The sequence below is a fragment of the Syngnathus scovelli genome, chromosome 18 (genome assembly GCF_024217435.2).
Source record: "Syngnathus scovelli strain Florida chromosome 18, RoL_Ssco_1.2, whole genome shotgun sequence".
Taxonomy (NCBI): Eukaryota; Metazoa; Chordata; class Actinopteri; order Syngnathiformes; family Syngnathidae; genus Syngnathus; species Syngnathus scovelli.
Genome location: NC_090864.1, coordinates 1,014,110 through 1,025,790, shown reverse-complemented (window position 1 = coordinate 1,025,790; position 11,681 = coordinate 1,014,110). Strand labels below are relative to the sequence as shown.

Sequence of the window (11,681 nt, the reverse complement as noted above, 5' to 3'; positions counted from 1 at the left end):
GGTTGAGTGAAGGGCCCTCGTTTTAAACAATTTTTTTTAAAAGGATTGGGAACAAGTAAGACGTATTTAATTTATTTAATGGGAAGTAGTAAGAGCTATTGAATTTATTCTATGTATTATATTCTATTGTATTGTATTCTGTTGTATTCTTTTGGATTGTATTCACACTAACCCCACTAAAACTTCAGCCCACAAAAACTCGCCTCTGGCGCCTAGCCTCTGGCACTTAGCCTCTAACACTTAGCCTTTAACATTTAGCCTTTAACACTTAGCCTAGAAGGTGAATAAATAGGGTTAAAGGTTGAGTGAAGGGCCCTCGTTTTAAACTACTTTTTTGAAAAGGAGTGGGAACAAGTCAGACGTATTTAATTTATTTAATGGGAAGTAGTAAGACTTATTAAATTGATTTAATCTACTTTTCTTCCCAGGCAAAATTTGATGTGCTGCAATTCCAAATTTCCAAAGTGAATGAAGGAATGAAATCCTTTAAATTATGATTTTGTATAAATACTAGGCATAAACACAAAATCTACGGCACAAAATGGGCAGACTTTACTTGTTTGAAAATGACTGGTTACAAGACAGACTTCTTTAATTTATTCAATGGGAAGAAGACTTATTTAGTTTAATTGATCTATTTTTGTTCCCTGGCAAAATTTGATTTGCTGCAATTCCAAATTTCCAAAGTGAATGAAGGAATGAAGTCGTTAAAATTATGATTTTGTATAAATACTAGGCATAGACACAAAATCCACGGCACAAAATGGGCAGACTTTACTTGTTTGAAGAGGACTGGTTACAAGAAAGACTTTTCTGATTTATTTAATGGGAAGAAGACTTATTTAGTTTATTTAATCTATTTTTGTTCCCTGGCAAAATTGGATTTGCTGAAATTGTATTTTGCCAAATCTTGAATTGAGACCTAGGAAGTATTAAACACTTAGTTAAATCGATACAAGTTGGTAATAAGAGCGAGTAATGTTGGTTGGACCGATGAATGAAGGTTGAAAGCAATTTAAATTATGACTTTGTATAAATACTAGATATTAACAGAACATCTACTGCGCAAAATGGGCAGAGTTTACTTGTTTGAGAAGGAGTGGCTTATTCAAAACTAAGATTTATTTAATCTGTTTGTTCCCAGGCAAAATTGGATGTGATGCAATTCCAAATTTCACCACATGATGGTGCCCAATTTTGACTTCATAGGACATATTAAACACTTAGCTTGTTATTATGTTCAAGGTAATCAGATTTGTTTATTATTCTAATGGCCTTTTCAAAACTATTCTGGATTACTACTTTGGATCTATTCTACATTACTCGGCAACAACATACTCTGTAACAGATTAGGCAGTATAATCACATATGTTAACTTGAGAGTGCCCACACTCAATCTACTTATCGTGATGTGTTAAATCAATTACTGTTAGACATTATTTGTCTGATAATCTACCAAATCTTTGAATTGAAGAATTTGTGATTTAATTAATAGCTTGCTATTATGTTCAGGGTAATCAGACTTGTATATAATTCTAATGGCCTTCTTTTGAAAACTATTCTGAATTACAACTTTGGATCTTATATTACTTTGCAACAATATACTCGGTGACAGATTAGGCAGTATAATCACATATGTTAACTTCAGTGCCCACACTGTATTTATTTATGGTTATTTGTTAAATCAAGTACTGTTAGACATGAAATAGGAAGTGTTTAAGATAAATGTTATGGCTACTCACAATTGTAGCTCGCTCCTGGTCAATGATACTTGTAGCTCGCTCCTGGTCAATGATACGAGCCTCTTCTTGCAGTGGAAAACTTACAGCCAACTAACACCGTGGAACCTAAAGGAAGGAAATTAAACATTAACATTTAGCCTCAACCAACATTCACAGATGTAACGCAACGCAAACTACACAAACGTAAATCTTTTTAAACCTAATGAGTTGTACTTACCGTGTACGCTCTAGACGGTCCACTTGCAAGCAGAAAATAAAGATATTTCTGTTGATAGTCGTCGTGTTTGTATCTGTTGTCTCGCTCAAGGCCATTGCGCCCACAGATTTGAATTTTGGCGACAGTTCAGCCTATTGACGTCATTTCCGCGGTGTAATACCCGCATATCTGAAACGGCAAAGTTAAGAGTAGAGTTAAATAAAGTTTTTAATCAACGCAATCATTTACAACCGTTCACCAGTCAAAATAATCGTCGAAATTCGACGTTCCCCCCCCAAACGCCACACTCACTCGCTTTTCAGGGCAACAAAAGTACTTCTTTTTAAAAACGATGAGTTGTACTTACCGTGTACGCTCTGGACGGTCCAGTTGCAAGCAGAAAATAAAAATATTTCTCTCGTTAGTCGTATGTTACCATCCGCTGTGTCTTTGTCAACATCGCCATTTTCCTACTTCCTGTTGCGAGCCACGTCCACGGATTTAAATTCTGGCGGAAGAGCCAGCCCATTGGCGTCGTTTTCGCGTATAGCAAATCCGATTGGTTGGGAAGGGGGCGCGGTTATGCAGCCAAGGGGTCCTGTGATCGGTGGGATGTAAAGTAGGCGTCGACGTCACGTCCGCGTCACGTGACCACGACGTGGCAGACGTCATATAGCAACCGCTGTTTTGTTTAGTAGACTTACAGTTGTTATGCATTGACATAATGGCGCACACTCCAAATGGATTTGAATAAATTAAATAATTCTTCTGCCCACTCCCTTTTAAACAAGTTAACTCTCCCCGCGGATTTGAATTCCGGTGGAAGTTTCGCCCATCGACGTCACGTCTGTCACGTGACCACAACGTGGCAGATGTCATATAGCAACCGCTGTTTTGTTTAGTAGATTTACAGTTGTTATGCATTGGCATAATGGTGTGCACTCAAAATAGATTTAAATAAATTAAATATTTCTTCTGCCCACTCCCTTTTAAACAAGTTAACTCTGCCCACGGATTCTAATTTCGGAGGAAGGTCCGTCCATTGATGTCTTGTCTGCGTTACTTGACCACGACGTAGCGACGTCATATAGTAACCGCTGTTTTGATCAGTAGACTTAGTTATTATGCGTTGACATAATGGCGCACTGGTTAGCATGTCCACCTCTTAAGCATGATTTTGCGGGTTCGACGCCTGATCAATGTTAGCCATGGAGTGAGCTGAAGTGCATGGCGCTGAAGATTTGAATCTTTGAAATGCGCTGAGGTCTGACATATCAGGCAGAATGGTTTGCCATCACGTTCAACAAAAAATAGAAACTTTCCCACTCTGATAAAAACGTCCTGTGTTCATCTACATATTTCCGTTTTGCTGTGCATCTTTTTCCTGCCATTTCGAGAGCCCAATTGACACTAATAGTTTACTGGAATGTGTTTGCCCATCCTACTTTGTGGAATTTCACCACATGCGCTTTTGACCAAAATACCAAATTGAACTCAAGTGAAGCCAACACGCACAACACCCCCCCCCTCCCCCCCCCCCCCCACACACACACACAAATGTTGATATGAACATAAAAGGGCCGCATGAATCCAAGCAAAGAGCCGCATGCGGTTCAGGAATTGCGGCTTGGCCAAACCTGTACTATACAACTTTATTTGTATAAAATTTTCACAACAGCTGTCACACAAACAAAGCGGGAAAAAACGAAGACGTGCGTGTTCCGCCCACGCTGGATTTATTTGCACCTTTGAAAAGACACGGTATTGCCGCAGATGTGGCAAAGAGTACTTTTGGGCATCTGAGACGGAAGGATGTCCAAAGCATCACGTCACCTGCTCTGGTCGGCATGGTGGTGGGACGTTGAGGTCAACCGCTTTGGGGTTGGCTGAATCTTTGGTCGCAGGATGCCACACACTTGAAGACAAAAGCAGAAAAGCAGAGCTAAATGCAAAATGTACTCACCGGTGACTCCAATTTTTTTCCCCCCTGAAGAAATGGATGGACGGGTGGCCCCGGCTGGTCGGTGGGACTCTTGTTATTCTGACCCTTTTTAGTGCGCGTTTGGGGCAACAACCGTTTTTTGTGGCGCTCTCTTCTGGTTCAAGAGTGCCCTGCATGTGAATTTGCCTTTCCTGCCTTCTGATTGGATGAGCGCCGGTGTGACGCGGTGCCTCTGTCACCGTGGCGGGGGGTATACGTCGGCATCGGAGCGTCTGCCAACGTCTGAGACCGGCTGGCAGTGTATCGGAGGTGTCGAGTGCGGTGCCGCTGGAGCTCACTCACCAGCTGGTGTTAGGGCCACAGAATGAAGGCCAAGGAGAAGAATAGAAAGAGAAACAGAAACTTCTCCTCCAATTGTTTGATTTGTCTCTTCTGAGCTTCGATGAATTCTTTCAGCTCTTTGTTCCTCTAGGACGGACAAATGGAAAGTGGCCTTCAAAAGCCAGTAAGCGTCAAGTAAGTGCCGGGCTGGCTTTGGGCCCTTACCTGTTGCGCGCTGTGCAGCAGATCCATTCTCTCTTGGAGGATGCAAGCGTCGCGCTCCCTCAACTCGCACATCAGGGCTCGCTTCCATTGGTCCACGGCGCTCCTAAGCTCTTCTCTCTGATCCGCCGTCAGCACGTCATTCACGCCAGCGTGGCTGGCTTTTTCGCCGTCCGTGGCGGGGCAGTCCCGCTGCGGTAGCGCCTCGTACAACATGGCCTCCAGCTCCAGGATCCTCTGGGCCGCAATCCTCGTCCATCAGTGGTCCGGCGGGAGATTTGAGGGCGGCTTACCTTATGAGCCTGGTCCATGGAACGCTTCCTGAAGTCCAACTCTGCATCCAGGTAGCCCTTCTGGTTACAGAACATATCCTAGCACAGCTCAAGGTCAGAATTGTTGGGGCACATTGCCGGAGTTCCCCTTGGCTGATGTCGCGTGTCTGTCTACCTTCTCACTTTCAATGTCCAACATCTACTGTTGAAGTGCTGACTTGGTCACTTTGATGTATTCTAACCACTGAGGAAAGGCTGCTGTCACATAATCAGAATGCGAGAGCGTGCGTGGACGTGCACGTTACCTTCTCGGCTAGGGTGAGAAGGGTCCTGGCGTGAATCACGACCACCTGCTCCTCGTTGGTGAGATTCTGCAAGAGCCCAAAGGCACAGCGTCAACAAGCTTCTTTCAGCGCAAAGCCTTCCAAAAGTCACATTTGAGCCGCCGAGTCTCGTGGAGTGCGAACATAAGGAGTTCGACATACACTTACGGCGTTATCGCCCAGGATGTCCAGCTTCTTCATCAGATCACTGATGACGATGTCCGGGGGAAAGGCGCAAGGAGCAATGTAAGGTGAACTGGGACCTCGGGTTAAGGTTAGGGTTGCGAGGGACGCCTTACGTACGCTCACGCCCTCGGCCTCGCAGTAGATCTGCAAAGGGCTGAGGCCGTCTGGGAAACGGACTTGCAGAAACTTCAAGACGGTGGAGCGCCACTCCCTCTCCTGAAAGGCAGAGGCATGCATCCGTCCGTCCGTCTGTCACATCTCTGGCCTCAACACGCTTGTGCGAGTCTTCCCACCTCCAGCTCCAGGATGCGGAACTCAAGCAGTTCGTTTTGGTCTCGGATATCCTGGATGTGCTCTTTCAGACGCGCTTCTTCCGCCTCCATCCGCCTGACCTGAAAAGACAGTCAGACCTCATCTGCGGGGCTTCCCGACGGGTGTGACGCCAAGCGACTCCGCCCAGCGCCTTTCTTTCCGTCACCTTTTCGGCCAACTGCTGATTGCTCTGACGCAGCAGCTGCTTCTCCTCCACCCACTTGACATTCTAGAAGAGACAAACGCGTGGACAGCTTTGGAATGTTGTGTCATTTTCATCCACAAATTCTTTGGTTGACTGGAAAATGACATTTGCTTTTCTCCGCATTTTCCCAGCCACGTTCAGGGGGGGGGCTTGGTCCAGTAATGCCAGACGAATGAGTGACTGAAGAATGTAGCTATTTGTCACGTGCTGGTGCCACCGGCGACAGGACCACGCCCCCCTGTCAATGGAATCGCCGTCACCTGCCACGGGCTCATGGACAGCACTATATCAGCGCCGCCAGCGCAGACCTGAGTGTCAGTCTGTCCCTTGATGCTGCCTTGCTCATCAGTCCCGAAGCTACGGACCCGCTTGACTACTTGGAACAACCGCAGAATCGTTTGTCCTCTCCAGCCCGATCGCCGCTCCAGCGCCCGCTGTTCCCATCATCCCCTTCTCCAATAAAGTCCGTCGCTACGCACTTGGCTGTACTGTCCGTTCCCTTACACTATTTTGTCTGAGAAAAAGGTGTGCTCATTGATGAGCTTACCTGTCCTTGTTGCTTCAGCGCTGACTCCAGATCTTCTACTCTGCTTTGATAGTGACCCATTTCTACCATCAGCTTTTCTCTGGTCTGAAAGGAGGAGGAGGGAGGCTCCTCCTCCTCCTTTCAGACCAGAGAACACCCGAGGCTGGGTGAGAACGGGGAGGCTGCGACCCGGCCGGGGGTTGCGGGAAGGGGCGCCACCTTGATCTCCTTCTCGGCGTCGTAGTCCCCTCCGCTGGTCTGGGCGAGCAGAGCGTAGGCTCGTTGCAGCGCTTGATATTCTTGCGTCAGCTGGCGGTAGCGAAGCTCCGCCTCCTCATGCACACACCAATGCAACACAGCACTAGTACCAGAATCAGTCAGACCGGCGACAAAGCACCCGCGACGCAAAGACGAGTCCGATTCCAGGCTGAAGAGGAATGTTTGGCGCCAATACGCTGGCAGAAATGGCGGGCTACCTCTTCGGGTTCCGTGTCGGGGGTTCTGTCGGTGTGAAAAGACAAGGACGATCCGTCCGAGTCCACCAACACGTCTTCGTCGTAGCCGTAAAATGTTTCGATGACCTGCGGGCGCGGAAGCAAACATCTCTCTGAACAAACTGAAGCGACACCTCACGATGAATCGACGAGAGGAACGATAGCGAGAAAAAGGCCATTTCATCTTGCGCAACACCAAGCAGCCGCAAACAAACAGACTCACCTTGCAGGACCTCACGCTTTGTTCCTCCTCAGAGATTCTCGACGTCGGTATTGTAGCAGCAAATCTCTCTCCTGTCGACACAAATAATCCGCCTTTGAGATTCTTTGGATGCAAAGGGAACGAACGGCTCCGGCGCAGAAACAAACGCGACTCACAATGACATTTCTGACATGAGCTCCTGTCTCCAGAGCCTGAAAAACACGTCACCGGCGATGATTGGAGGGACGCTCGTCTTTTCCAAAAGTGACAACTACAGGGTGTGTCAGGGTTTTCCAGATTATCTTTATCGTATGATTATGTTGCTTTGACTTTGACTGCAACCTGTAATAAATAATATTATTTATCCCTTATTTATCCCTATCATAAGCGATAGCAACTTCCTACACAAAGTTGTAAAACACCCCTTGCTATGTTTTGACTAGAGGTCAAGGGCTTTCTCCATTCAATCCACGTTTACACCCACCCTGTTTCTCTTAATAAAAATGCTCGTGCAGGAGCCGAGAGTCAGACTTCATTCGTACAACGGATGGACTCTCCACCTGCAGGTGTCCAAAAGAACTTACTTGTCTCCCGTGTGGTTCTTCCAAAATAAGTTGGAGCGAGCGCAACTCTAACAGGGTGCATTTTGCCACTAGCTGCCTACGGACAATGATGTCGCGCTCGCGGCTAATGGTTGACGGGCTGAGCAGCCGGGCGAGTCCGTCGTTTTCAGCGCACAGCGAGTGGCAAAGGCGCTGACAAAACGGGAGCTTTGAGCTGCTGAAAACGGCAAAACAAGTCTAAAGCGTGTTCAAACGCGTGCGCACAATGCTCCTGCTTGAAAGGTCGGAATTTAAGGGGCCAATTTTTTGGATGGCGGCCGCCGGCCAAGCTTTGGGCGGAAAAGGTTTCCTGGCGACAGCGAGCGAGCGCGGCGCAGCCGTACGTGCACCGAGTCGCCTGCCTGAAGACCTTGGACAAGTCGTCGATGATGTGCCGCTGCTCCACAACTTGAAGGAACTCCATTTCACCGTCCTGCTGGCCGCAACGCGGTCCAGGTCATTGAGCGAACTAGGCCTTCTCTGTGGAACACAAATGCAGTGGACTCTGTTGGCACGCCGCCGTTGTCCACGTCGACTTACCAAGCTTGCCATCTCCTCGTTCTCCTGGGTGACAAAGCGCACTTTGTTTTCAAGGCGACACAGCACCAGCGAGAGTTCTTCATTCTTCCTGCTCAGGCGTTTGTTTTTGTACAGGAGTGGCAGAAACTGGCTTTCTGTTTCTCTCAGTCGCTTTAGCTGCAAGACGCACAACACGCGGGCCAGAACGTATCCATTCCTTTTGCATCGGTTTGAACGGAATCGTGGCATTGGCTCCCAATAAAAGACATCTACCAGGCAACCGACTCGCCGCGCCGCTCAACTAATAAGCAAGCGCAATGGGTGCCTCGCTGGATGGCGCGCATCAAACGTAGCGCAAACCTTCAAGCGTGCCGTCAATAAATTACCAGTTCATCGCGCTCTTCAGAAAGCAGGGCGTTTCGATCCTCCAGTTTCCTGATGACTGCGCTGAGCTCAGCGATTTTCAGATGAAACCGTCGCGTGTCCCGATCCTCCTGAGACTGAAAACGCCCCGCAACACACACACACAACCACTCGTTCAAAGTTCAAAACTGTTTTTGTGCTACCTTCCTCCAGCAACGAACTAAGTCATGTGTACTGCAAGTGTGTGATGAGGTGGCTTACGCTATGAAGAGTATTGCTAGTAGCGGCGTTGACCCCACTTCCAGGGTAGTTTAGGCCCGCCCTTTGGGAATCCCTCAGGGCAGCGATCTGCTGCTCGGCAGCCTGAGTCTGCAGCTGAAGGCGGTGGACGTGAACGGCCCCAGGGCTTTATCCAAAACACTAACCGCTCTGTCTTTCAGCTTGATCTCATCCATCTGGATGTACAAACGGGGAGCGTTCAGGCAGGCGGGCAAACTCATTTGCCAGAATTGTGACAAAAACAAAGAGAGCAACCGGCCAATTTTTTTCTTGAATCGACTAGAACACCTTTGCTGTGACAAAAGCGAAGCGAGCAACCGGACATTGTCTTCTTGTGAAATAGAATAGAATGCCTTAGGTGTCATTGCACTGCAGGTATACGACGAAATTGGGAACATAGCCACGCACCGCGCATCTGATCAGTCCTACCAGTCAGCGGATCTCCCTCTCGCAGTCTCTCTTGGTTCGGCTCAGCTCCTCCCGATGCTGGTGATGAGCCGATCGGAGCTCGTCCGCTCGGGACTGCCAGGCCTGCTGGGCCGCTGCCAGGGTTTCTTCCGCGCTCCTGGTGGAGGCGACACCGCTCGGTCTCCCAACACCGCCGCGTCTCCTGCACCTCCGCCAGCAAAGCGCCCCCGCTCCTCACCGCATCGTATTGATGGCTCCCCGCTAATGTTTGAAGTTCTTATTATGTTACGGATATTTTTAGATGTCTTTGTTAAGACCTCAGGGATTCGTTTGTATAACGCACCCAAGCACTAGTTTTGCCGAAGTAAATGTTGATATGGGTCCGTTCCACTTGGTCGCTCATGCAGCGAGCCGACCAACTTGTTTATTCGAAAGAGAATCGAATTAATAAAAGTGTGACAATAATAGCATTTAAGAAGAAAATTAATGCACTTTATATTATTAATTCTAACTTCTTATATGTAAATCTAGCACTTAACTGTCGGAGTGCTTCACCCCACTTGATTGCTTTAAAAAGAGTAACAACTTTCTTAAAACGAATAAAAATGTCTTACTCTATTTAGATTTGCCCAGTAATTAAGTTGGAAGGCAAGTCTATTTTTCGATCGTGTCCTGTTTAACTTTTGACGCGGCCCGACAAATTTAGGAACTGGGCCGCGCCCGACCGACAATCGAAATACTTTTATCCTTCACCAATTCTAATAATCTATTTTAACCATCGTCGTTATTTTATTTAGAGGAAGTACATTTTCAAACGAATTCACTTTTAACGAAATTCACTCTTCCCTTAAATATCTACGAAAGTTATTTAATTCTCTAACATGTTCGGAGTTACGTTTTACGCGGCCCGTCAAAAGGGGGAACGGGCCTGCGCTCTTCAAATAATTAAATTACTTTCAGTTCTACACCAAACTAATAATCCAATTTAAACACTTCCGTTAATTTATTCAGACAAAGCAAACTTTCAAACGAATTGAAATTCACTCGTGTCTCAAATAACTACGAAAGTTATTCAATTCTCTACAATTGTCTTATGTTACTTTTATTTATTACGGTCCTATGTTATACCATAATAACCCCCCGCACATTAATCAAATCGTCAAATCAACCCCAACCTATCGATTGCACATTCAGTACAAATCAGAGCACAACCAAGTAAATAATATACGAAACACATTTATTGAAGAAACATGAAATAGAATTACAAATCTCAATTACTCCAGAAACCGAACAATTTCACTCACTGATACCCGTGTTAATAAAATCATTCAATCCCAGAACAATTCGATTGCAAAACACAGTTCATGAAAGAGGGAAAAGGTAGATACCAGCTGCGTGCTATTTTTGGTGGAAGCAAAGTCGAGTGATCAATTCGATCTTACTTCTAAAATCCAAATTAGAGAAACAGGCTGGCCTCGAGGGGGCCGGCGGCCCGATGACTATTCCCCACTCTCGCTAAAATACATAAAAGTCGTTTTCGCTCACCTAGTTTCTCCTGTAAAGTTGTCCAGTCCAATTTTTTGGAGTAAATCCAAGTTAATTTCGGACCAGCGATCCTGCGTCTCACACAAAGATCCCGGGACTCTGGAAAAAATCTTAAAGCTCCTTCGGGCTTCTTCACGTATTCTTTGGGGAAAAAAGCCTCTTAGCTGCTCCTGCAGGACTTTTTATAGGCTTGTCTGGTACCTATATCCTCTCTATAAGGTAAGACCGCCTAGTTTCCCACGCCTTATAGATTTTGGTCAGTTTTCCCACGCTGTATAGGGTTTGGACAATTTTCCCACGCTCGTACACCTGCTGTCCTTCAGCAGATGTTTCCGCCTTGACCATGCATTACTTTCCACCAATGTACAGCTAGCCCCTGGTAAAGCCTTTCACTTCCCCTTTTCTTCACTTCCTGTTTCATGAAAATAACTTTTTAAAGTTACGCTTCAATTAACTCTGAAATAAAAATCCAAACCTTTGATCTATTTCTTTAAACAATTTATGTCACGCCACTATTCTCATAGTGGCGGGCCTCTTGACCAAATTGACTAACAATATTGCTTTAAGCTGTTGCAGAATACATTTTTAGCCAAGCAAAGAAATCAAAAAGTAAAAATCACATTTGTTCAGTGCGGCATGGTGTCGTTCAGTGCAGCATGATGCGTTCAGTGCGGCATGGTGTTGTTCAGTGCGACATGGTGTTGTTTATTGCGGGATGGTGTTGTTCAGTGCGGCATGGTGTTGTTCAGTGCGGCATGGTGTTGTTCAGTGCGGCATAATGTTGCTCAGTGCGGCATAATGTTGTTCAGTGCGGCATGGTGTTGTTCAGTGCGGCATGGTGTTGTTCAGTGCGGCATAATAATGTTCAGTGCGGCATAATGTTGTTCAGTGCGGCATAATGTTGTTCAGTGCGGCATGGTGTTGTTCAGTGCGGCATGGTGTTGTTCAGTGCAGGATGGTGTTGTGCAGTGCGGCATGGTGTTGTTCAGTGTGGCATGGCGTTGTTCAGTGCGGCATGGTGT

At 46.5% G+C, this 11,681-nt stretch overlaps 2 protein-coding genes across 2 annotated transcripts; both read right to left on the bottom strand.

Annotated features, from left to right (window-relative positions):
- Positions 1 to 3,550: 3,550 nt before the first annotated feature.
- On the bottom strand, positions 3,551 to 5,318 carry LOC125985992 (janus kinase and microtubule-interacting protein 3-like). Its single transcript, XM_068648812.1, has 3 exons — positions 5,187 to 5,318; positions 4,427 to 5,066; positions 3,551 to 4,348 (listed from the first exon to the last, which is right to left on the bottom strand). The coding sequence occupies exons 2-3, from the start codon at positions 4,637 to 4,639 to the stop codon at positions 4,232 to 4,234; spliced, it is 330 nt and encodes a 109-aa protein (XP_068504913.1). The 5' UTR covers positions 4,640 to 5,066; positions 5,187 to 5,318; the 3' UTR covers positions 3,551 to 4,231.
- Positions 5,319 to 5,446: 128 nt separating this feature from the next.
- Positions 5,447 to 6,328, bottom strand: LOC137839675 (janus kinase and microtubule-interacting protein 3-like). Its single transcript, XM_068648811.1, has 3 exons — positions 6,269 to 6,328; positions 5,683 to 5,745; positions 5,447 to 5,596 (listed from the first exon to the last, which is right to left on the bottom strand). The coding sequence occupies exons 1-3, from the start codon at positions 6,326 to 6,328 to the stop codon at positions 5,471 to 5,473; spliced, it is 249 nt and encodes an 82-aa protein (XP_068504912.1). The 3' UTR covers positions 5,447 to 5,470.
- Between the last annotated feature and the right edge of the window lie 5,353 nt (positions 6,329 to 11,681).

What these genes read in the sequence shown, in the direction of transcription:
- LOC125985992 (XM_068648812.1), bottom strand. Translation starts at nt 4,639, where the DNA reads ATGTTGTACGAGGCGCTACCGCAGCGGGACTGCCCCGCCACGGACGGC. An exon ending in TGCTGCACAGCGCGCAACAG is followed by an intron (nt 4,349 to 4,426) that starts GTAAGGGCCCAA and finishes TGTCCGTCCTAG; the next exon opens with AGGAACAAAGAGCTGAAAGA.
- LOC137839675 (XM_068648811.1), bottom strand. Translation starts at nt 6,328, where the DNA reads ATGGGTCACTATCAAAGCAGAGTAGAAGATCTGGAGTCAGCGCTGAAG. An exon ending in CGCTGAAGCAACAAGGACAG is followed by an intron (nt 5,746 to 6,268) that starts GTAAGCTCATCA and finishes TGTCTCTTCTAG; the next exon opens with AATGTCAAGTGGGTGGAGGA. An exon ending in ATCAGCAGTTGGCCGAAAAG is followed by an intron (nt 5,597 to 5,682) that starts GTGACGGAAAGA and finishes CTGTCTTTTCAG; the next exon opens with GTCAGGCGGATGGAGGCGGA.